Source organism: Barbus barbus (genome assembly GCF_936440315.1).
Source record: "Barbus barbus genome assembly, chromosome: 16".
Classification (NCBI taxonomy): Eukaryota; Metazoa; Chordata; class Actinopteri; order Cypriniformes; family Cyprinidae; genus Barbus; species Barbus barbus.
Window position 1 is genome coordinate 3,710,578 of NC_136744.1, and position 27,046 is coordinate 3,737,623.

The following is a 27,046-nucleotide window of genomic DNA, read 5'->3' on the forward strand; positions in this document are numbered from 1 at the left end:
TTCTGAAAGAATTTGCCAATGGTGCAAAATAGACAACCAATAAAGAGCAACACTGTTGTGTGAAGTTTTGACTGAACCTGTTCTGTACTTCCACAGGGAAAGTTAGAGGAGAGGAAACCATTTATGTTACTCTTTGATGAAGTTGCCATAAACTACATCCTGTCTGCTGCACAGTGAGTAAACGTCTTACTCTAAATCAGGGTTCCTAAATCTGGAGGGGCACTGTCTTCTAGGTTTTAGCTCAATCCCAGATCAAACTCACTTGACATTTTTTAGTAACTGAAGTCCTTGGCTGCGTCCATAAACTGAAAAAAGCTTACTTTGCATGTGACAATTAGGAAGGTAACAAAGCATGTCCAAATCCAATGATTGTCACATCCTGTGATGTACCTTAATCTGATCGATTATTGAAGACAGCAAAGATAGTACTGCCTGTAATGTCCCACTTTCCTGTGCATTCCATTCTGTGACAGTTGAGAATGAATGAATAAAGGTGGCATCTAAAATTTGTGATAGGTATTCAGTTGTGTGTAAATTTATGTATTTGATTAACCTTTTTCCAGTTTTGATGTCTTTCAAGCAAGAAATTGGTATTGTAGTAATTAAATATTAACTTGGTTATCATCAAACCACTCTCTATTTTGTTGTAGATCATTAAACTATTAGAAGCCTGTCCTAAATCAGTTTTGGGAGCCTGTGCTGCCTGACAAGTCAAGTTAGAGCAGCTTTCGGGCGAAGCCTTGATGAGCTTTTTTTCAGGTGTGTTTGATTAGGATTGGCACTAAACACTCTGTCCATCCAGAGCCGAATTTGAGGAACCCTGCTCTAAATGACTATACTATTTGTATGACTGCACACTGCTTTTTTGAATTTTCTTTAAATATAGGTCAGCAGGTGGTGCAGCTCTCAGTAACCAGTGAGTTTACATTTTTTCTTGAAACTGCCAAGCTTAGTTTAGAATAACTGAATTTACTTCTGTTAGTTATAACTACAACTGTCCATCTTACAATTCAGATCATCAGGCGGCATTGTGGAAAGAACATACACTTTTTTGAAGAGGCTGTGTCAGGTTCTCTGTGCCATGGGTAGCCAAATCTGCTCTCTAGTGGTGAGGTTAAAGCATACACATCACTGTGTTGTTGCAATCTTTTTTTTTTCTGTCATGAAAAATACAAAATATTTTTATATTTCTCTTTAGGGTTCCGATATTGAAGTACAAGTTCCTGTTAATCTGGATAAATACATGGAAGCTCTTTTTGCCTTCACTACTCATCCTAGCCAGGTCGAGTGGCATAATAGTTACTCAGTGAAACTCACTGGTCAACCAAGATTTTTTTGCTGAATTTGCTCTACTATGCATTCCATATTTATTCATTATTTATATATAATTTAAAACAGTTTCTGAGGTCGTCCACGCAAATGACCTGGGGAAACCTATACCGACATGAAATTTTATCAAAGGATCCTGTAGTTGGCCAGATGGCGATAAAATATTTAAGAGCGGCAAGGATCAATCTTGTTAAAGTAAGTGTTGTGTATACCAGACAGAGCAGCCTTGAATAATGCTTCTTATCATTCTGAACTGCTCTGTTTGCCGTTTACAGACTGGATTTCCCTCCAAGAATGACTGTCCTGGTTGTGAATTCTCTAGAGTGGATTTTGATAGTGATGAAGATTTCAACTGCTTCTTTAATTGTGAGTTATAATTACTAACTAATTAGCTCAATTTGACCAATCTATGACCAACACAAACATCTTTTTACCAACAATTTCTTGTTGCTAATTTTTAAATATTTTGTCCAGTTGTAATTTTGGCAATCAAATGCACACATCTAGGGCCCTATTATTATCATGATGCGGAAAATGCAGATGGAATCGTAGAATCCAGTCAGAAAAATAAAATATACTGTATAACGTGCAATGTCATAGAATTTGTCAAACTTTGAATGAATTAATCAAAAGTTGGGTATGACACTTAAATCAAATCGTGATATGGACTAGTATCTGTGAATATTATTACTATCTAAATATGAATCCTGCATGTTATGCGTGTCTCTGTGAATGAATGGCGAAGACGGGCAGTTTTGTTTACTACACACATACTGAAGCGTGTGCGACTCGCGGTGGTTTCAGCGTCTGTCGTCTCACTAAATGAGGACATAAATACATGAACAGCGTCTCTAGAGAGAGGATCTAAGAGTCACTTCACGACCATTTCACCATTCATTTGAGTAAAATTAGCATCATATCATAAACACACTGAAATGTAAAGGTGTTCACGGCAACCTGCCAAAATAAAAGTTCAGTTTAACTTTAAGACATTATGCCAGAAATATATTACAGTATTAATGATTAAAACTACTACTACTTCTAAAATGATTAAAACTTGACTTTTTATGGAATGACACAAAAAAAAAATTCAGTAATTAAAAGATTAATGAAATAAATGTTTTATGCTTTAATTTCATCATTTGATAACCAGAAACATTTAAATGCACAACACAGAATTTCTGAGGGGAAAAAACATTTCAAAATGCTATTTTAAGAATAAATTTTAATGAATAAATTTGTGTTTATGCATTCAAACCATTAGACATGCTAAAACATAAATTTGGTAACAAAACATATGGTGGGAAAAAATAAAACATAATTTTTTGTTAAATGTTTAAAGTGCCCCTACTATGCCATATTTAAGGTTGCTAATATTGATTTATGAGTCTCCTAAAACAGGTTTACATGCATCCAAGGTCAAAAAAACAGTTTAGTTTTTTTACCTCATTTCTAAATGATTCCTAAACGACTCGTGCGAAGCAGTTCGAAGAAGCTGCTGTGATTGGTCAGATGGGCAGTCCTTTGTGATTGGTCTACCGCGTACAGCGCGAATGACTACCCATGGGTGGACATTATGCAAATGTATTACTTTGTGACGTACAGTCATAACAAAATAAGATTTAAAATCCTAACGACTCGTTTAGGCGATTTATGAGCCGAATCTCTTTTTTTTTTTTTTGATAGACAATAAGTTTATATATCGTGCACTTTCGGCTTCACAACTTTGCAGTAAGTTTATGTTCACATACTGCTACATGACACACTGCATGAAAGGTAATATTCGAAAAGGCATAATAGGGGCATAATAAATTGATGTGAAATTGTATAAGTTTCATGATTTTAATTAATTAGACATGCTATTTGAATAATAATATTTAATTTAACCATTTAAATGGAGTAAAGGAAAATTAAAACAGAAAAAAAATTGGAATCCAGAAAAATTAAAAAAAATGAATTTGTAAAAAAATAAAACTGATTTCACAGGGCCCTGCGCATCTTATAATCAACCCAATTTGATTTGATTAGTAACATGAAGTTACCAATTAAAATGCTTTAATTTCAATGGTTATTCAAACAGCGAACAAATTACAGAAATGAGCAAAGAACAAATTGTTTAAAAATACAATAAAACTGCATTTACAATGGTTTGGTTAACCCCTGAACAACTTTTTTTTCATAAACAGCTTTCAGGGCTCAGCAGGGGGAAGCAGTTCGTCTGGCTTGTAAAATTGTCCCATTTGAGGCCTTCCAAATTGCAAGGGAATGGGTGCAGTATCAGATCTGCACACCTATAGATACTGGAAATACAACATGTGAGTACTGTTACTAGACTTTCTCATGATAGGTAATCTTTCATCTGCCAAACTTTTGGGCAGTTTTTGCAATTATGCTGTGATTTTTCTCATTCTGTATTTATCTCATTCTATGGTGTATCTCATTTATTTTTTTATTTATCTCATTCCATTGTATTATGATGAATACCCTTCAGTGTATTGGAAACATTGAAATTTTAATACAAAGATTATATTGTTTGACCAAAAAATGGTCGTGTACGGACACACAGCAGATAATTCTTAAACCTCAAAAAATGCTAGATACCAAATTTTATTGAACCCTCTGGTGTTCGGTAATTTTAACCCCCCCCCCCCCCCCCCCCCCCCCCCCCCAAATAAAATTTTTAAAAATCATAACTTTGTTGGAATGGAATGAAATTTGGTGACTTTTGCAGCATTTGCTATGTGAAAAAAAAAATAATAATAATAATTGTGGACTCTATTTGAAAAAGCTAAATAGTCATAAAGAAAATAGTCACACTTCATGGACATGTTGTTCATGGTCAAAAGTGATCACTCTAGGAAATTAATTGGAAATATAAAAAAACAAAACCATATTCCTGTTTACTTTTGTTATATTTTTTATTGAATTGTGATGTTTAAATTAGATTATGGGTACCCACAAAAGAAAATCTTTGAAAAAAAAAAAAAAAATCTCGCAATACGATACTACTGCAATATGAACTCCACGATACGATATTAAAGTTGAAGTTAAATTATTCTATCTAATGCACTTTGAGAGTTCAAAATTAAGAGCTCCAGCCCATGTTCTTAACTAAGAAAACTTAAGTCAGAAAAAGTCAGTGAATTGACTTTGTATCAGAACTTTAAAGGGGACTCGGCCCTCTTTTTATTTGTGGTATACTGTCTGTCTAAATTACATTCACACTGGTGTTTTAGGAAGCCAAACTAATTAGAATATTATAATAATAATAATAACAACAACAATGACAGTAATAGCCATATATCGTAAAACAACTGCACTGTAAAATCAATGAATAAACTCACAGCACATGCAGTAATGGAGTTCACTGCATTCATTCACTCTGAACAATTTGTGTGCTTCGCTTTGAAACACGCAGCAAAAACAGACTTGATGAAGGGATTAAGCCATATTGTGCTTTTGGTTTTAATTAGTTTTACTAGGGATGCACGATATGAAAAATTTTAACCGATACCGATAATTAAGTCCTTCTCATGCCCGATGCCGATACCAATACCGATAAATTCATATTTTTGTATTATAATTTTCGCATAATCTGCAGTTTGTGCACCCAGGAGAATACAAAATCTAAGATTCACTGATTAAACTGATATTTTAGTAGCTCTGGCCTAACTATAGCAAACATCAGTCCTGACTCATCAAATGTTTTTTATTTTTTGTGTAAGGCACCACAATACTTTGTAACAGAAATGGTTTAACAGAATTATGACAGAACTATGGTTTATCTGCAATTAACAACTCATTAACAACAAATTTATATTCAAATATTTCATGCATAAAGAAATGCATCTATTCAACGTTTTTAGTGCACGAGGATGATAATGTTATATAGTCTTTAAGCAGTGTTGGGAGTAAGGTGTTACAAAAGTAATGCATTACAGTAACGTATTACTTTTTTCTCTAACGCAGTAGTGTAAGGCATTACTAATCAATTTTCAGTAATATTTTACTCTGTACATGTTCAGTAACGCTTGTATTACAACACACTTTTAGCCCCCAATTATTATTTTAAATTTAATTTAAAGTCGGGCTCCTACTTTTTTATGTCCCTAGGGCCGGGCTTCGGGCCAATATTCACGTCATAGTGTTGACACATGTCGATTAACCAGTGGGAAAATTTCCTCACTGTCACAACCCTACTTGATGCCTTTTTTCCTCCTTTCGGAATCCTTGCTGAACATGCGTTGGAAATAACAATGGCATTGTCCTGCTCTGCCACCGAGAAAAACTTCCAGACCGGCAGACATGTTCGCAAATGATGACGTAATGAGCACAACACATGCTGAGACCTTTTATGTTAGAATAATAAGTTTAACTTTTTGTTTAAATTGGTTTAACAAAGTTTTTGTTTACATAATATATGTGTGTGTACTGTGTATATTTAGTATATTTGTATATTTAAACACACACATGCATGTATACATTTCAGAAAAATGTTATGTTCATATATTAAATATATTAATAAATTATATGAAAATAAATATAGACATGTAAATACATGTAAATATTTTCAAAATATATAGACTGTATGTTTGTGTATTTATATATATATATATATATATATATATATATATATATATATATATATATATATATATATAATAAATATACACAGTCCGCACACATATATTATGTAAACAAAAACTTTTATTTTGGATGCAATTAATTGCAATTAATCTCAGCACTTGTTTAAATATATTTTACAAAATACACTTTTTTTCCGGAAGACCTATCATTTCATATCGTCGTGTGATCATGATTATATTGAGACTATTTGCTATCACGATATTGATATCGTTATATCCCTACTGTCTTCTGGTTTGGCTGTAATAATAATGAAAAAACTGACACTTCAAAATAAATTAATTAATTAAAATGGCATAAATGAAATAAATCTAAACTTTGGACAAAACTAGTCTTTGATAATCTCTATATCCTAATATAAACCTACATATAGCTGCTAGCAGAAAATAAGAGGCCAAGCATTACAGAAGCAAGCAAGGTAGCAAGCATCAGACCAACTGCAAAAATGAGTTACTAAAGGCATTTTAATGTGATTTTAGTCAAAATGGCTGAGAAATCATAAATATACTGGTATAATATAATTTACTGGTTTATTGCTTTTGACCAGTTGGCAGTGCTGTTAAAAAATGGATGTAATGTGGTCAGTGTGAGATGGCGATGATATGCTCTAATTTTGGTGTCAGTATGTCAAAGCTTGTAGACCCTCAGATGCATATGGCATCACGCCATCAAATTAATTGATGAAATCGTTGATATGAAATCCATAACTTTTTGTTTTGTAAGTTTTGTAACAATACACCAGTGTGTTTTAAAGTATGTCCGACTCCCAACATGACATGGGGAAAAAATTTATATCGTTTGACTCCGTGTTATGGTTAATGTTAAGACTGTCCTCAATCTGTGTACCAAATTTCATAACTTTTATGCAAGTGGTTCTATGGGTTGCCATACACTCAAGAGCAGAACAAGAAGAAGAAACATTTTAAGTAGAAATAAATGATCCATAATTACAATTAATAATAGTACAATTAATAATTACAATATAATTATTAATAAACTAGGCTAATTACCAGAGAATTAAAATTTGCCTTCGAGAATCACCTTAGAGCAAACATTACATAAATAATAGTTCATCGCATTTCTTTTTGATTTGTGAGTTGTAAACAGGACAAATAGTTAAAAAATTTGTTATTGCATAATATAGTATCCTTGTACCAGTAAACTATGCAGATTTTACCTCTTCAAAAAGACTGCAACAAGATTTACCATTATAATGCAGAATGTTATCCATCACTTATTCTACACTATTTCACTGTGTGGTTGAATTATGCTTTGACTCCTTGTGGAACAAGATTTAAGTTTGACTCCCATGCTGAACTGAACAGATTCTCATTCACAAGATAATAAACAAAAAAATTTTTTGTAAATGATATGTCTGTATTCATTCATTTTATTCATGGACTTAAAAGATTGTTCACAATTGAAACACCATTGCAATACAAACTAAGCTTCACCAATGCTGGCTACCACAGACAATAATTGACAGATGGTAATCAACATAATGCTGTAAATTGTGTTTCTGGTACTTATTTAACCCTGGAATGTTCCTTTTAACACTGCTTAATTAGTATTGTTATCTGCTGAAACTAAAACAAAGAAGGGTCTCTGTTCTGTTTTGCTTTGTCTCCGTCAGCAGCTCAGTGGGATGCCATGACATTCTTCACAGAAAGTGTATTGGGACAGCTTTTCAAAATTCTTGAAAAGGAGGTAAGACAACCAGTTTCTCTCATGGTACAGTGGTGAGGGATTTAAAGAGGTATCTTGTCATTGAGATGTGTTTTTTTTTTCTCCTCCCATTGCTGTAGAAAATTCCCATAGATGAGGGTATGGAGCTGCTGCAGATGGTTGTAAACTATGAGACAAGAGATCCTCTCATTCTGTCCTGTGTTCTTACCATCATATCCACTCTCTTTCCCTTCGTCACACACCAACCACACTTCCTGCCTCAAGTACTCTTTAAGGTGAGGTATATAATGTCATATGAAAAATGTGAATAAATGTCCAGTCATATTTACTGTTGCTCAGTGAAATTTTGCAGGCAAAATTGTGTCATTCCAATTGGAGTCCACTCAATTGGGAGTTTTGTGTGTGAGGTCAATTTATTATTATTTTTTATTAGTATTATTATTTATTTTAATTTTTATTTTCAATTTGCCCCGCTGACTGAAAGCAACTTGATTAGAAAGTGACTTCATGAGAAGTGCTTCATACATCACTACACTATTGACAATGGGCTTTTTTGTTGTTGTTGCAGTTTTACTTGTGTCTGAAATAAGTGCATCTAAAACACTGTCTAAACACTGATTTAGGGTGTCAAATAAATTTAACTAATAATAAAAGACTGAGGACTGAGAAGTTTTCTTTTTTTATACTGTTGCAGCTATTCATTGCTTCTCTGATCTTGTCATTACTTAGTGCATGATAGATGTGCTAAAAACCTATCATAAAATTTATTTTTTTCACTTACATTTAGATATTTCCTTCCATCACATTTGAATTGGTTGAAGAATGCAAGGTAAGGTGCCCCTACTTATAAACTGCATGTCATTCTCTAATCAAACAGTCTTGTTGATGTTTTGTGCATGTGTTCAGGCACCTCGAACGCGAGCTGTTAAGAATCTCAGAAGACATGCCTGTTCTTCCATCATTAGGATATGTCGAGATTATTCAGATTTGATGATGGTATGTTGAAGCATGCATCTAAAATAGTCCTTTACAATGCAAAACATGATATTTGATTTTAGTTATGGTCCTAAAGAAACCGGTTACGGTATATTAGCATTCCCTTCTAGGACGCTAATGATAATAGATTATTTTTCTTGCGTTGTAGCCGTGCTTTGACATGATGTATGAGCATGTGAAAAGGTTGTTCTCCAATGAGCTGCTGCTGACACAAATGGAGAAGTGTGCTCTTATGGAAGCCCTGATATTAATCAGCAATCATTTTAAAGACTATAACAAGCAGAAAGCCTTTCTGAAAGAACTCATGGCACCTATTACTGCACAGTGGCTGTCAGAGGAGATGAAGAGGTATGAATGGATATTGTTGCCCAGACAGGTGTTTACTGAATTTATTCAACAGATATTTAACATGATAATGTTATGAAGTCATTGATATCTAGTTTATGTACATGCATCTGAGGCTGTCTGATGTATGAACCTTCCTTTAATTTTGTGTTGTGTAGTGTGTTATGGGACCCTGCTACCTTCTTGGCATATGTTGGTGCTGATCAGGTGATCGGTGACGCTGACCCTGAGGATCAGATGGGTATCAACAGGTCACGGGTAGGTGTCACCACTTCTCAAATGAATGCATGCAGTCTAATGTGTTTGCATAGCTGTTGGATTTTGTTGTAAATCTCATCAGTTTTGCTTTTGTCTTTAATGGCAGATTAGTCTTTGTGTGAACACCATACTTGGGGTTGTAAAGCGTGCTCGTTGGCCTGCTAATCCTGAGGAGGCAAAAGCAGGAGGCTTTGTGGTCAGCACAACCTCTGATGATGGGGCCCCTATCTACAGAAACCCTTGTGCGGAGCCCCTGCAGGACTTGCTGCCTAACCTTTTTGCTCTTATCAGGTAAATTAGGTAATTTCCTAGATATTCATTTCCTAGAAAAACAGACATTTGATATGGAATAGTATATGGTGAAAAAAAATCACAGATAGTGTATAGGTATATGCTATGCTGTGCTGTGCTATGTACTGTTTTTCCACTATTGTAACAAGGTTTGGAATAGTTTGTTCTTCATCCTTTCAGGACACAAAATAGCTTGTTCTTGCCAGAGAACATCAACCGGCTTAGCAAGACTTTTACAAGGGTCTATGATATTATGGATGTGGAGAAGAATTTTGCTTTAGGTAGGTTTCTCATTTGTCCTGTCCTTTTATGAACACCATCATTTAGGTTTTGCTGTGACTGGTAAAGTCAAATCGAGTCTCATGTATTTCTATATAGTGGTTTAAACAATATAGATTTTCGAAGCAGCTTCACAGAATTAAGCCGGAAAATAAGGGTGATGTTGCATATTTCATCAGTTATGAAACAAATTCAATTAGCTTTAAGCAGCTCTGCTGAAGGCAGGAGTGTCATTATCTAGCTCAATTCAGTTCAAAATTTGTTCTCATCTGACAGTGTCAGTGCAGTTAATTCAGCATTGCCTTTAAAACCCCAGACTCTCGTTATCTTAAAGAAATAACTCTTGATGTTCCCTACAGGAATTCCTCAACCACTTTTAGATGCCTACGACTCTTCAGCATACAGAAACATTGCTGAACGCATGCAAGGCTTCTTCTCCTCACTCTATGATAACTGGTTAGAGCAATCAATTTTTTTCTTTTTTGTTTGTTTAAAAGAAGAAAAAAAACTCTCCAATGGTATAAACTAATTTTCCTGATCCTATTTACCCTTTTCTTTAATGTCATTTTTTTTTTTAAGTTACCACGTGCTTGGGAATGCAGGTCCCTGCATGCAGCAAGACTTTTATTCAATAGAAGGCTTGGCAGAGAAGATTGTTGGTTCTGCATTTACCCATCTAGACAGTGTTCCAGACCACAGGCTCCGCCCCTTAGTTCATATCCTTTATATAATGATTTTTTGTTTGAATTATTAGTTAAACATACTTAAGTCAGTAACATTTGTTGGTAGCACTTCATAATAAGGGTACCTGAACCTAATATCGTTACTATTACTAATGATTAGTGATGGCATGAACTAATCAAGAATGAATAAACAACTTCCCTTAAATATGACTAGGCTTATATGGATTCATTCCTAAATAATGACCACCTTAACTACATGTTAGGGTAAGGTTTAGGCTGCATCATAAACATAATTGGAGGCACAGGATTAGTTTGCAAATATTTACAGCAATTCTTGAAATTAAATTTGTCATCATTTACTCACCCTTATGTTTTTCCAAACCTGTATGGAAATTCTAATGCAGATATAAAAATATGGTTATACTTTATTTCGATAGTCCACTTTAGACATTCTACTAACTATAAGTAACTTTATAACTACATGTCAACTAATTCTCATTAATTTGTAACTATATTGCTATTAACTCTCAGAATAGACTGTTAGGTTAGATTTAGGGTTAGTAAAATAAGTTGACATATACTTGCAAAGTTTCTGATAGTATGTTGTATGTTGTGGACCCATCAAAATAAAGTGTTAGAAGATATTAAGCAGACAGTCTACTAATACTCTGCTATTTGACATGTAGTTGCAAAATTAGTTACTGTTAGTAGAATGTCTAAAGTGGACTATCGAAATAAACTGTTACCAAAAATACTATGGAAGCCTATGGCTATCTGCCACTGTACAAATGGTATGTTGTGGCACTACCCTGACTACCTATACCCAGCTGTATAAACACAAGAATTGTTTTATGTGCAGTATCTCACAGAAGTGAGTACACCCCTCACATTTTTGTAAATGTTTTATTATATCTTTTCATGTGACTAAGTGTCATTTCTTCAGTGTTAAGTAGTGAGTGTACAGCTTGTATAACAGTGTAAATTTGCTGTCCCCTCAAAATAACTCAACACACAGCCATTTATGTCTAAACCGCTGGCCACAAAAGTGAGTACACCCCTAAGTGAAAATGTCCAATTAGCCATTTTCTCTCCCCAGTGTCATGTGACTCGTTAGTGTTACAAGGTCTCAGGTGTGAATGGGGGAGCAGGTGTGTTAAATTTGGTGTTATCGCTCTCACGCTCTCTTGCTGGTCACTGGAAGTTCAACATGGCTCCTCATGGCAAAGAACTCTCTGAGGATCTGAAAAAAATAATTGTTGCTCTACATAAAGATGTTGTAGGCTATAAGAGGATTGCCAAGACCCTGAAACTGAGCATACAGCGGTTTAACAGGAAAGGTTCCACTCAGAACAGGCCTCGCCATGGTCGACCAAAGAAGTTGAGTGCACGTGCTCAGCGTCGTATCCAGAAGTTGTGTTTGGGAAATAGACGTATGAGTGCTGCCAGCATTGCTGCAGAGGTTGAAGGGGTGGGGGGTCAGCCTGTCAATGCTCAGACCATAAGATGAAGCACAAGAAAGCCCGCAAACAGTTTGCTGAAGACAAGCAGACTAAGGACATGGATTACTGGAACCATGTCCTGTGGTCTGATGAGACCAAGATAAACTTATTTGGTTCAGATGGTGTCAAGCGTGTGTAGTGGCAGCCAGGTGAGGAGTATAAAGACGAGTGTGTCTTGTCTACAGTCAAGCATGGTAGTGGGAGTGTCATGGTCTGGGGCTGCAAGAGTGCAGCCGGCACTGGGGAGCTACAGTTCATTGAGGGAACCATGAATGCCAACATGTACTGTGACATACTGAAGCAGAGACTGGGCCGCAGGGCAGTATTCCAACATGATAACGACCCCAAACAAACCTCCAAGACAACCACTGCCTTGCTAAATAAGCTGAGGGTAAAGGTGATGGATTGGCCAAGCATGTCTCCAGACCTAAACCCTATTGAGCATCTGTGGGGCATCCTCAAACGGAAGGTGGAGGAGCGCATGGTCTCTAACATCCACCAGCTCAGTGATGTCGTCATGGAGGAGTTGAAGAGGACTCCAGTGGCAACCTGTGAAGCTCTGGTGTAGAGCCCTGCGCGGGACTGTTTTCTTCATCCCGCTCCCGCCCGCGCCCGCCGAATTTCTGACCATTACCGCCCGCTCCCGCAACGTGTGTGTTACACTCCCACCCGCTCCCGCAATATGTATGTCCACTCCCGCCCGCACCTCTGAAGTAAACTCTGAGAATTTATTCCCGCACGATAATAGAGATGCATTGATTTTGTCTTCTCCCATCCCGCAGGAAAAAAAAACGTATTGTATTGCTATTATTAAAGAGATTCATGTTTGTTTCTTTCCCTGACCTGCATGTATTCTGACGCACTGGTAGGGAAGATGAATATAGCCTGGGCTATCGGGGACATCTAAAACGCTTAGGCTACCGCGCGTTTCTTTAGACTTCAAGTACTTTGATTTTGTTGACCTTGGCTGCGTCCGAAATCGCATACTTCCCTACTATATAGTATGCGAAAAACAGTATGCGAGGCGAGTAGTATGTCCGAATTCATAGTATTCGAAAAACAGTAGGCGAGAATTACCCGGATGACCTACTACTTCCGCCCGAATTCTGTAGTAGGCATACGATGGACACTTTACTATCCCATGATGCCACGGGAGAGGAGGCGTCATATTTGAAAAATGGCGGAAAGCGGCGACGCGGCTGTTTTCAAGTGCAAGTACCTCAAGGAAAAACATTGTTCATTGTCGTTAAATTGCACTTGTTTAAAATAATCAAAGTAAACGGCTGATTTATTAAAGTTTAAACGTTGTAAATCGATGAGATGACTTCATGAACATGGCGGATGTAGTACGTCCGAATTCCATTCATACTACCCTCATTCATACTATATAGAACGTACTTTTTTAACGGTCGAGAAGTACGTTTGAATTCAAATGTAGTACCTACACAAGTAGTATGCGATTTCGGACGCAGCCAATGACATCATGTCGCTAGGCTACCTCCCGATCCCGCAGTGTTTTTTTTTAGCCGCCCATTCCCGCCCGCAGAAAAGTTCAAACCGCCCGCTCCCGCGAGATTTGCGTTGAGTCCCGCGGGACCCGGCGGGTCCCAATCCCAATGCAGCCCTCTACTCTGGTGAACTCCATGCCCAAGAGGGTTAAGGCAGTGCTGGAAAATAATGGTGGCCACACAAAATATTGACACTTTGGGCCCAATTTGGACATTTTCACTTAGGGGTGTACTCACTTTTGTGGCCAGCGGTTTAGACATTAATGGCTGTGTGTTGAGTTATTTTGAGGGGACAGCAAATTTACACTGTTATACAAGCTGTACACTCACTACTTTACATTGTAGTAAAGTGTCATTTCTTCAGTGTTGTCACATGAAAAGATATAATAAAATATTTACAAAAATGTGAGGGGTGTACTCACTTCTGTGAGATACTGTATGTTTGTATGTATATTTATGCATATATACTGTTGAGCCAAAACATCATGACCACCCATCTAGTAAGGTGTTATATGGAATATACACTGTACCCAAATTGTTGTTTGTCGTCCTTTGGACCACTGCTGGTAGGTTCTCACAGAAGCACCCCACAAGTCTCGCTGTTTCAGACAATAAGGATGGGCTTACTTTGTTTTTGATACAATACGATACTTTTAAAGTCCAGTTTCGTCAATATCGATACCTTTACGATACTTATAAACTGAACTTTTAAATTATGAAATTTATTAAATTATTAAATTACTATGAGTAAAATGGGTAATGATACCCTCTTAACTTTATATTTGAAATGCATTTTAACACTCAGTATGCCTTAATTGCAACTTATTATGTTATATTCTTATTTACATATAGTTAAAATATGTTTAATGTAGTGGTAACCATGGAAATCTACAAATGTAGATTCTGGAAGAGGTGTTAGTGAGACCAGCAGGTCTCACTCACCCTGTGGTTTGTGTAGGTCCTAACACCTCATTATAGTGATGGGGCACTGTACTGTAAAAAACACCGTCTTTCGGATGAGATGTTAAACCGAGGTCCTGACTCTCTGTGGTCATTAAAAATCTCATGGCACTTCTCATAAAGAGTAAGGGTGTAACCCCAGTGTTCTGGCCAAATTCCCTCCACTGGCCCTTATCAAATATGGCCTCCCAATAATCCCCATTCACTGGATTGGCTCTGTCTCTCTCTCTCCTCTCTACCTGTAGCTGGTGTGTGGTGAAAGCAGTGGCGCCGTTGTCCTGTGGCTGCAGTCGCATCATCCAAGTGGATGCTGTACACTGGTGGTGGTTGAGGAGAGATACCCCATATGATTGTAAAGCACTTTGGGTGTTCAGCAATACACAATAAAACCGTATATAAGTGCCTCATCCATCCGTCCGTCCGTGGGGGCTATATGATTTAGTTTACTCCTAAAAGTAACTGTCAAACATGTACTCACTTGAAGTCTTTGTTATTCAGGCATGAATCCGTCTTTATTAATTCGTGATTAGTTCATGCTTTCACTAATTATTAGTTTGTTGAAGTAAGTTTCAATTTTAGTACATGATTATTTAGGTACCCCTTATTATAAAGCTTTATATTCACCTTGGTTTATGATTATGGAAGTGACGCCACTGTCATTAGATTTAGATTCTTGTAGTTGTTGACTCTGACTCATGAATGATTTGCTGTAAGGTGCAGTTTTTGTTGTTTCCCTTAATGTCTTTCACGTCTGTTCATGAAGCAGCTGGTGATGTCCTGTCCTCATGATTATTATGACAGCCTCCTCAATCCTTTGCTGGGCCCACTGTTTACCTATCTGCTGCAGGTAACCTTAATATCATATACAGTATCTGGAAGTATGTGGTTAACAAACCAGAGCATGTTGGTCTTAGGTGTTTTTTTTAATTATTCGTAAATACTCATAGTCATACATTTACTACTGCACTGTGTAATTAGTGTTTTTAAATTGTGTGATCTGATCAGATTTCCCAATTTGATTCACATGTAACCAAAGAAAAAATATGCTATCTTAAGAAAGCTAGAAGAAATGCATAATGCCATTCCAGACAGACTGGATGATAAAATAAGATCTCTGTGTGGAGCACTGGCTGTTGTCAGACTCCTTGTGCAAACAAAAATCTCACTGGATTATTACAGTTAATGGCAAAAAGAATGTTTGGAAATGTAAACTGATATTTCCTACTGACACACTACAGCAAAAAAAAAAAAAGCATGCCATACAGACGGAGCTCAATGAAATAGGAGCGGAATAAATCTAAGTTACATTTTGCTAATTGCTATGTAGAATTTTAAATTGACAAATAAGTGGATTTGTATGATGGCACTAACTGTAAAGTGACCTGTAATAGGGTAATCAAAATAGCTTTTTTAATCAATTAGTCTGTGCTTTTTTATTTTCATTTTTAGTTTTGTGAATTTAAATTCTGCTTTAAAAGCATTATTTTTGTTTTTAGATTGCAATGTTAGAATGTAATATGATTTTAACCCTTTTTGCACATAATATATGCCTACATGATTTGGCCTTTAATATGCATTTTTTCGTTGGACAACATTGGGCAGGATGTGAAATATATGTAAAGAATAATTGACGACGGGCCGTTGAATTATTAGACAAATAATGCACACTCTTGCAGTGTTCATTTCGGCAGGCATTTTTGATTTAGTCTTAGTCTTTATCTTGAGATGAAAATGCTTAATAGTCTTAGTCACATTTTAGTCATTTGAGTCTTTCATAGTTTTAGTTGACAAAGTCATTGCATTTTTGTCAGCTTTTAGTTATTACTTTAAGTCAAACTGCAGTTACCAGTATTTATTTTGGTAGCTATTTTATATGTAGTTTTCAAACAAAAATAGTCATCAGTTCTTCTTTCTTTTGACCAAATCAATTAAGCTTATGAGAAGTTTGAATCAAGGATTGAATTTGGAAAAACTGGAATAAATTTTCATTTGTTGGTAGAGATACAAATTAAACTCATTTTTCAGATACAGTAGGTTTACTTAACAAGTATACATTTATTTAATATCTTTTGTTGGTTAACCTTGATGACAGGTAATTAGGAAGGCTGTCCATTTAAGACGGAAGGTATGCATGTAATACTGACACACATTCAGCTTTCACCCACCTGTTTACGCTCACTTAAGCCATAACCAACTGTATTTACGTGAGATACTCTGACTCTACATGATAGACATTTGGACAGCTGTGTGTATTTGAGCACTGAGAACTGATTGCGCGCTATATGAGAACTGAAGAAGTGGAGCGTGCGCGAGAGTATGGAGCTTATAATATGACAAAACTATTTGAATTTGAATTGTGTAAATTTTAATTATTGACGTGTCAATTAACAAAACTGAATATAATGTGGCATTTAACATAGTTCTGAATTTTAATTTTTTAAAACTTGAATAATGAACATTTGAAATTAAACAACTGAATTTTTTTTATGGCAGTTTTTTTAATAGACGTATTTTCAAACAGCGGATTTTTTGTTCTGAATTTTTTGAATGCAAATATCCAGTTTTAAAAAATACAGCAAGTTTTCAAGATGAAGAAGAAATTCGGAATATCAAATTAAATATTTAAAATTCAAAGTGCAGACATTCAGATCGTAAAGAAAGTAGGTCAGAGGTCATCCACAGGGAAGAGCAGATGATCTCCGAAAAGTCGAACGAAGCCTTTACTGCGACCGGGAGGGGATATGTTCGGTTCACTTAGGCTAGTTTTGTCCTGGCCACAACATATTAACTCGTGGGAGTGTGATAATATGTCTGGCCACGAGATTATTATGTCGACGTAATCCTGGAATCGTCGCGCAGATAGCAAGCACACTCGGGCCGATTCTGGCTGAAATGCGGCACTGTCGGCTCAGTCTCGACATCGGTGAGAAGATAATGGGCCAGAGCACTTCTGGCTGACAGACAGCTCTTTCTATCTGGGCCGATCTCGGCTGAAAGCTGTTGTACGCGCGGCAGGTCCACACTCGGTGTAGTTGTGTGTCTCTATCTCTGGCCCGAGTTAGTTTAGTCTCTGAGGGGCCGCTGCTAGAATGAAGGAGATCAGCGCCTGAGAGAAAGATCTGGAGGTTAATCCTGAGGAGATTTCGGCGGACACAGTTCTCAAGAGGAGTACTTCAGCTGCAAAAAGTAAGTTATTTAATTTATTTAATATTCAGTCGCGTGTTGTTTGATGTTTTAAATGCCTCGAAGAGTATTTAGATTTCTATTAGGAGGTTTAAGATGATTGCATACGGACTACAAATTCTCTGTAGGGGAAGTCGTGGCCTAATGGTTAGAGAGTCGGACTCGTAATCCAAAGGTTGCGGGTTCGAGTCTCGGGCCGGCAGGGATTGTAGGTGGGGGGAGTGAATGTCCAGTGCTCTCTCCACCCTCAATACCACGACTGAGGTGCCCTTGAGCAAGGCACGGAACCCCCAACTGCTCCCCGGGCGCCGCAGCATAAACGGCTGCCCACTGCTCCGGGTGTGTGTTCACGGTGTGTGTGTGTTCACTGCTGTGTGTGTGCACGATGGATGGGTTAAATGCAGAGCACGAATTCCGAGTATGGGTCACCATACTTGGCAGTATGTCACTTCACTAGATATATAGAGTCTGGGAATGTGTCGTCACAGCAGCAATGCATTCTGGGAATTTAGGTCACGGGAGCTACAGCGGAGACTGGATAATATAGTGAATATAGACTTTGATATTATTTAATGTTTCTATTATTCTACTTAAGATCGTGTTGGAGTGGTTAAGGCTCACTTTACATCATTTGCCATAGCCCTTTGCACAGCCGGTGTGAAAAAACGTGCTTTTTCAGCCTTAGAAAGCTGAAAAAGCAGAAGTATTTCCTGCAGACATTAACAAAAAGTTAGCCCTTATCAGTGTCTGCATGAAACACCTCTGCTTTTGATTAACGCTGTGTTGATACAGTAAACTTTAATCATTCCAACGCGATCTTAAGTTGAATCACATAAACAATAATAGCCTATAAAATGTCTACATTCACTACAGAACTCAGATGAAAGTTAAACTGAAACTCGGTAACAACTCAAATAAGATATGGCTTAATAATTGATCTCTGTAGATTTAATATATACAGTGATTTGCATTAAACTGTAAGCCTACAAATAAAAGAAAATCATATATGGAAATATTATCTGTTGCAGCTCTTTGATCCCAGGCCACTTGATTAAGTTTCATTCATTCATTTATTTGATCGTTTATCATTTTTCGGCATCTCTAATAGTAAGGAATCTTCAACTTGGTTCATTATTTATTTGCACAGCATCCACAATAAACATCGATTCAAAGCAGCTTATAGTTAGTTCTGTTACCTCTATAATGGCTTAATTCTTTACACTGAGCAGATTTACTGGGCAATATTGTGATATATAACAATGCTAAACGATCCACTGTTTAAGATCTAGCTATGTATTATCCCCTTTAAAAAATAGGCATGGTTTTGCTGCTCTAATCAAAGTGTTTTAGCAGTTAGCCTGTATCAGTACCACTGTAGTGAAGGAGACTGAATAATGAATATATGCAGCCTCTCAGACAAACCACAGAGCCATTTTTTTTATTTTTTTTATTTAAAGAGATTTACTTATTAGTCTGTTTTATTCTAAAAGTATGTAAGATGGTTTTCAAAAAATATTAATAGTAAACTGTCAGCTTTTTTCTGTGGTGATTTGCATGTGTTTACACTGTGTGCCCCTGAGCGTGACCTAAAACATGGCGGAATCTGATGCGGCGTGACATAGTTTGCCAAGTTCTATTGAGTGTTGATGAGTAACGTTAGGCCTAACTGTTAGGCACGGTCTCTTTAGAAAAAAAAAAAATGTTGCTGCACAAGAGCAGGTTAAATATTTAGAGTGAATGAACTTTTGAAGCATATATATGCAGTATGAAAGTACTTGTTTTACCGTGGAGGGGATTATGAGCAAATTTTTTTTTTATTTAATCTGAATACTTTATATACGTAATCTGATTTTTTTTTTTTTTTTTTTACAGAAATTCTGAGCTGCTGCATGAACTTATGCATGAACATTCATCAAACATATCAGGTGCAAATTCTGAGTCTGGTCCTAATGGCTGTAAAAAACTGTAATGCTTAAGATTTAATAATTACCTTACAATATATATTTATACATATATTTCAAGGCTGCAATTTGGAAAACCTTTAATGCTGCTGAAATGGAGGTCAAGGGGGCTATGAAGAGGTGGCAGATCAAAAGGGTGGACTTCAGGAGGCAGACACACTCTGTGAGTTTAAAAGTCCCATCTCTTTAACCTTCCATACACATGACACACTATCACATTTCTATCATTCAAATCCCTTAAAGTATTTTTATGCTGCACCAATTAGTTTAAGCAGCAACACTTCCCATAATATCTAAAGTACTTGTTAATTTGTAAGAAGAATGACATCAATGCTTATATTAGTCGCTTATTTACTGTCTCACCCTTATCCCTAGGTTACAGTAATCAGCTGATCGAGCCGGTATCCAGACCAGACGGTGGACCTGCTCCTGGGAATGACCACAACACATCCCTGAATATCAGCGGAGACCATGTCAACAAGATGACAGATCCCTGTGAAGACCTCATTGATGGCCCCAGCACAGATCCTCAGCAAAGACTACGAGAACCAGACAAGCCCTCTGCACAGACCATTTTTACCAGCTTCACCTGCTGGCATGATGTTTTTTCAAGCAGAAGAAGTTGGATGAAATATTCTGAATGGTATCAATGCACAATCTGACTTGTGATGCAGCCTGGAATAATCACACCATGTTCATTCGTTTGGTCAGAGGAGAACTGGTTTCCTGACTGAGCCTGGTGTTGTTTGGGTTCCTTGTCACTGTCGCCTTTTGTCTTGCTTAGTTGGAGACACTTAATATTCAGCAATATTATTCACTTGACTGCTCTGACGCCATTTGATAAGAACTGAACTGAATTATGACACAATGTTTATATATATATATATATATATATATATATATATACACAGTAAATATAATTTACTTGTTACTTTGTGGTTTAAAAAGTGTGTTAATGTTTATACTGTAGTGCATTTGTTCATTGTTAATATATATTTATATTAAAGTATTTGGTAATTTTATAATAAAAGCCTTTTTAATGTTTTTAAATAGTTGTTTTTGTGTTTCACTGCTGAATTACATTTAGCAGGTTCTGCTAAACCTGCTAAATGTTTAGCTTGCTCGGGGACCAAGCCGAGTCTCAGCCGGATCTGGCTTAAAGTGTTTGGGCCAGACCTGGGCCACATAAAATAATAGAAGTCACTCTACAGTATGCGGGCCAGATCTGGGCCACATCAATAAATAAGAGTCATTTTACAGGGTGTGGGCTGCATCTGGGCCAGAGGAAATAGTTTGAGTCGGTTTTAGTGTGTTGGCCAGTTTTGAATTGAATTGAACAGAATTGAACAGAAGTGACGCAAGGATGTGGGCCAGACAAATTTTGCTATCTGGGTGCCGTTTTCTCTAGTAGTGGAAGTGTTTTGTGCGGTCTCAGGGCAGACATTGCCATAGTTACATAACGTAACATAATGGAAATTTATTATAGGAGTTATTTGCTATTTCTTATTTCATGGGACTAGCTTAGTTAACGATGACATTTTACATGTAATTGTATTTTTACCTGGCAATCCAACTCGTACACGCATGCTCTGGATTTTTTTTATATCTCTGTAAAACATTTTTGATGGATCATCCAATGTGAATTCTATTACATTTTAAAGTATCTTCATGTTTTCAACATGAGCTCAGTTAAATGTTCTATTAGTCATTAATATTCTGCCTGGTTAAAGCCGACAAAAATAATTTTATTTTAAATTCTTTTTTTAAATCTGGCGGCGTCTGCCGTGAAGACCCGTGGAAGCGGCAGGATTTTGGGTGCACGAGCACCGCTTGCGCACCTCCAGCGAAACCGACTACTTTCTTGCTATTCACAATTTGAATAAAAGTTTTAATAAATGAGTTTTGTCTACCTCATGTAAGAGATTTAATGTGGTTCGGGTCGGATAATGGGTTGGGTGTTCTGTCAATTACTGCCCGTGCAGGACTCTGCCTCCAGATGCTATGTTGAGGGAACCACATATTTTTCTCATGGTCACGAGTTTAATGCATAAACAAACCATAGCAACCAGAGATTATATTAATTATTACAAATTGTAACATTATTATTTTAACCATAGGCCTAGGCTGCCGGACTGCATTGCGTGCGATGTAGACAGCATTCGAATGAAGTTTATCGTGAATAAATTACATAAAATAAAATAGAAAACATTTTTATCCATCCAAAGTCCATTAACTGATCATCTTTTTCCATAACATTTGTTTATTATTATTATTATTATTATTGGTTATATAGCCTACTGTAAATGCCGACATGGATTTCTTTATATAAATTTTCAAAATGTTTTATCCAAATGTTTCCATCTTGTATTGGCAAGTCTTGAGGTTTTGTTGTGCTCAGATTATTCCACATATTCCAGAATTGATTATGGTTCAGTAATCATAACATATTAACTTGTGGGAGTGTGATAATATGTTGGGGCCACCATATATATATATATATATATATATATATATATGTGTATATGTATGTCTATGGAGGGAACAACCATAGATATACTAAATGCCTCATTAGCGACTGTTTCTGAAAATGATAGATTCTGTCATTTCGATAATTTTGTTATAGCAGAAAGAAATTAACACTAACTTCTGACCACATTATACACATTAAACTCGTGGCCACGAGAAATGGATGTTGTTCCCATAGACATAGACGCCCTATAAACCGCTCCAGGCACGTAGATGCGGGCGCCATCTTGGAACGGTATTTTTGACATCATTCACCATACTGTAGGTTCGCAGAGAGCTGTTGAGCCGTTCTGTGTATGATTGTGGCATCTTTCGACTATTCAGTGATTACTATGGTGAATGACGTTAAGTATACCGCTACAATATGGTGGACGGCTTACGTATAGCGGCCCATAGAAACAGTCGCTAATGAGGCATTTAGTATATCTATGGTTGTTCCCTCCATAGACATACATATACACATACATAAATATGTATATGGTGGCCCCAACATATTATCACACTCCCACGAGTTAATATGTTGTGGCCAGGACAAAACTAGCCTAAGTGAACCGAACATATCCCCTCCCGGTCGCAGTAAAGGCTTTGTTCGACTTTTCGGAGATCATCTACTCTTCCCTGTGGATGACCTCTGACCTACTTTCTTTATGATCTGAATTTCTGCGCTTTGAATTTTAAATATTGAATTTGATATTCCGAATTTCTTCTTCATCTTGAAAACTTGAAGCTGTATTTTTTTAAACTGGATATTTGCATTCAAAGAATTCAGAACAAAAAATCCACTGTTTGAAAATACATGTCTATTAAAAAAAACTGCCATAAAAAAAATAATTTCAAATGTTCATTATTCAAGTTTTAAAAAATTAAAATTCAGAACTATGTTAAATGCTACATTATATTCAGTTTTGTTAAATGACACCTGTCAATAAGTCAAATTTACAAAATTCAAATAGTTTTGTCATATTATAAGCTCCATACGAGAGAGAGAGCACTTCTATCAGCGCGAATCCGTCTATCCCACCTTCACTAACTTTAAGTTAATCGACAACGAATTGTGACTCCCGGGAAAAACGGGACATCTGGTCACCCAGTCCCTAACCCTTTGGGTGCTGAGGCCATTGTTTTAGATCGCTAGCTTGCGTTTTGGTAGCCTATCCGTCCACCGCGGCTGCCATACTGAGACTAGATATGCAAATGCCCCTTATACAATGACAGAGACTCACATTTTGAAAGACAAGACCGTTAACTTTTTCTAATAATTCATTGGCCCGGAGTCAATTATTTACGCTTATACTACAGTTGCCACACCTCAAGACATCGATCAGATGATGTATTTCAAGGTATTTGTCTGGTTTTTGTACTTAAAACGCTATTATGAGTAGGATTAATTTCTTCCACATCTCATTCATCGCCTCCGTTGCATTGATAGCAGATTAATGCAGTTAATAACAAAGTTATTAGAGAGAGAGAGAGCATGTGAATTACTGTCCTGGCCAAGATGCAGCAAAACAGGCCCAAGCCATACTACTACCACCACCATGTTTCACAGATTGGATAAGATTCTTAAACTGGAATGCAGTGTGTTTTTTTTCTCCGAACATAGTAGCTTCTCATTTAAACCAATAAGTTCTATTTTGGTTTCATCCATCCATTAAACCTTTCTCCAATAGTCCTCTGGCTTGTCCACATGATCTTTAGCTAGCAATTTTCTTTTTGGATAACAGTGGCTTTCTTCTTGCAACTCTCCCATGGTGTGCATTAGGCCATGACTTCCCCTTAGTGCATTAACTTAGGTTAACTGAGACCTTATTCTAGCGTGTTACTTATTGTTCTTTATCATTCTTTTGCACTTTAATATGTTTCAAGCAAGTTTGTTTGTATTGGTTTATTGTATTTAAATGTTCAGTTCTTTTTGTTATAAGAAAAAAGGTATTAAACCTGTTATACTGTATTATGAAAACATTTTTGCAACTTATTTCAATATCGTGATACTGTATACCAGGGGTTCTCAAAGTCTACATTCAAAGGTCCAAATCTGAATTTTCATCAGTGTCAAAGGTCCGGAAACAATTGGTTATTACAAAACGTGTTTTTAATAAACATACATAACATATAACAAATAAACACTCATTTAAAAAAAAAAAAGGTTCCCTTTGCATTCAAAATACTTTAATAACAAGTGCAAAAGTGGCAAAACAATTAATTTAAGTGTCAGCAGTAGAAGTCGACCTATAATGTTTTTTCTCTGGCCAATGCCGATATTTAAAAATCAGGGCAGCCTATGGCCGATATATGATGCAGATAGTAATAGTAGTAGTAGTAGTAGCCTAATTCATAGTAATAATACATGACTCAAAACTTAAGCACCTTCTCAAAACAGTTCTGAAGCATGCTTTTTTGTTTATGTTTGCTGACAGACACCAGTGTTTCCTGCAGACTAGCAAATGCAAGTTGATTCTCTGCCAGCAGGAGGCGCTGTTGGAGCGTGATATATAGCTGTTTCCCCGGTAACGACTGTAATCAAATAAGCGCTACTTTATCAGCCATTACAGGAAAGACCAAATGAAAATGGACATCAAAGCTTTTCTGAAGAAAACGGACGGTTCTTTTAAAAGATACATTCATATAAAAACACCCGCGCAGCATTTTATTTTTGAAACGCGCAGTGCTCAGTTTATTCAAGGAAGTATAAGCCTTTTGGAAAATCTATTTGTAGCGGTCAGTTTTGATATTGTGACAAGCCGCCACAAATAAATGTATACACTGAGCACTGCTATAAGACAAATTGCCATAATATAAGTGATAGCAAAACAAAACAAAACAAAAAAATTTAAATATTAGCGGTGAAATGTCGCCCGATTACGTCAAACGTCATACGCTCACTGGATGTCATGATGACAACAAATGTCATGAAGGAAAAGTTTCAATATCTCGCCTGCAATTTCAGACCTTCTCCAAAAAGACATAAAAAAATAAGAATAAATAAACAAATGATTTACAAGTTTAACGTGCGTTTATCAAAGTAGGAAATATAATTAGTGTTCTTGAAATATGAAATAGAAGCGGGTCCGGATTGAATTCCCTCCGGGTCCGGATCCGGACCGGAGTCCGGACTTTGAGAAGCACTGACATTTAGTGTACAGTGTATACCGTGATAAAAGCTTTAGCAATTATAGCAACATGAAATTTTGATACCGTCACATGCCTAGATGGAAATAGCTACTGAGAATACTTTTTCTCTGAATAATTATAAAATGGGTGTGTTGTAGTTTACATCAGTTTTAAGGTTTAAAAACTGATATGAATGGATTTGGATGGATCTTTGTGATCTCTCTCTTTGTTTCACCCACTGCTGTTGCATCTGGGGGTCCTAAGAATTTTCATGGCAGTCACAGGCAAAAACCTTAGGAATCAGTCTCTAGGTGGGTGAAGGGCAGAAACTGCATTTTAACCAATGAGAGTCCTATCCTTGTCTTCTTGCCCTCTAAGAGATGTCTGGCTGTTGTCCTAGCATCCCTATCTGATGGCATTGGACAGTTTGCTAATCTTATTCCACCAACATCCAATCAAACTGCAACAAACCTAGAACATGCAACAAACTGCATGTTCTAGTATACCCCCAAAACAAAATCAAGACTTTGTAAAAGAGCATAATAGGACCCCTTTAACAACTGGTTGTTCAGTTCAGTTCTGTGATAGAATTGCATAGAATTTTTGTAAATGCTGGCGTGACTACCTGAATTTTTTGGAAGTTAATCCAGTTGTAGAATGCAGTTGTCACTCCTGTAAATGACCAAAAAACAATATTGACTGCAGTACAGGATTTTCCTAATGTTCTCTCCTATTTTTTACTTCGTTGAAAACAGAGACTGAACTTTCGGTGGCAGATCATCAACCAACGGACCAGTCTGTGGTAAGACATTTTAGTGTTGGATAATACTATCAATATTTGTATGCATATTGTGTTGTGTACAGTTCTGAAAATGTATACACTGTCTTCAAGTTGACAAACTTCTTTTCATATTTATTGTGTAAAACCCCTGGCTTGCTGTAACTCTAATTTTAATGATAGACTGCAAGCCTGGACATATCTGTAGAAAATCTATATATAGATGATAAAACTAAGATGTTCTAATGTGACTAGGAATTAGCTTTCTTGTCAGTGAAGAAGTAACATTTTACTTTTGGAAGATGTTATAAACTACAGCAGTGCTAGTGCATTAAATCATTAACCAGATTAATTATCTATCAAAATACAATTTAAAGGGGTGGTTGATTGTGATTTCACTTTTTTAACTTTAGTTAGTGTGTAATGTTGCTGTTTGAGCATAAACAATATCTGCAAAGTTACTAGTGAAAAAAGTGAAAGTGACGTGACGTGGCCAAGTATCTCTGAATTTGTGCTCTGCATTTAACCCATCCTAAGTGCACACACACAGCAGTGAACACACACACACCGTGAACATACACCCGGAGCAGTGGGCAGTCATTTATACTGTGGGGCCCGGGGAGCAGTTAGGGGTTCGGTGCCTTGCTCAAGGGCGAGGCCATGTTACACTGCTTTAGAGAAGAGAAAGAGTTGTTGCCTGCTATCAAAACTAGGGGTGCTCAAAAAAATCTATTCATAAATGAATCTAAAATATATGAAAGTCTAATGTTTATCAGTACATTACAGAAAATAATGAACTTTATCACAATATGCTAATTTTTTGAAAAGGACCTGTATATATATGTATATATATATATATATATATATATATATATATATATATATATATATATATATATATATATATATATATATAATTAGTGCTGTCAAACGATTAATCGCGATTAATCACATCCAAAATAAAAGTTTTTGTTTACATATTATATGTGTGTGTACTGTGTATATTTAT

At 36.4% G+C, this 27,046-nt stretch overlaps 1 protein-coding gene across 2 annotated transcripts in view; it reads left to right on the top strand.

Annotated features, from left to right (window-relative positions):
* The window catches only part of LOC306882668 (exportin-5-like), a 97,813-nt gene that overhangs the window by 33,684 nt on the left and 37,083 nt on the right, over positions 1–27,046 (top strand). Inside the window, exons 8-26 of one of the 2 annotated variants that reach the window (XM_079437475.1) lie at positions 97–173; positions 887–916; positions 1,015–1,108; positions 1,199–1,282; positions 1,399–1,524; positions 1,605–1,695; positions 3,516–3,644; positions 7,607–7,680; positions 7,779–7,934; positions 8,447–8,488; positions 8,566–8,655; positions 8,804–9,003; positions 9,159–9,258; positions 9,365–9,549; positions 9,730–9,830; positions 10,188–10,284; positions 10,408–10,544; positions 15,228–15,325; positions 26,015–26,061. In XM_079437475.1, the coding sequence (XP_079293601.1) occupies positions 97–173; positions 887–916; positions 1,015–1,108; positions 1,199–1,282; positions 1,399–1,524; positions 1,605–1,695; positions 3,516–3,644; positions 7,607–7,680; positions 7,779–7,934; positions 8,447–8,488; positions 8,566–8,655; positions 8,804–9,003; positions 9,159–9,258; positions 9,365–9,549; positions 9,730–9,830; positions 10,188–10,284; positions 10,408–10,544; positions 15,228–15,325; positions 26,015–26,061 (1,958 nt within the window). The remainder of the gene's footprint in view (positions 1–96; positions 174–886; positions 917–1,014; positions 1,109–1,198; positions 1,283–1,398; positions 1,525–1,604; positions 1,696–3,515; positions 3,645–7,606; positions 7,681–7,778; positions 7,935–8,446; positions 8,489–8,565; positions 8,656–8,803; positions 9,004–9,158; positions 9,259–9,364; positions 9,550–9,729; positions 9,831–10,187; positions 10,285–10,407; positions 10,545–15,227; positions 15,326–26,014; positions 26,062–27,046) is intronic. The other variant, XM_079437476.1, reaches the window with a different exon arrangement.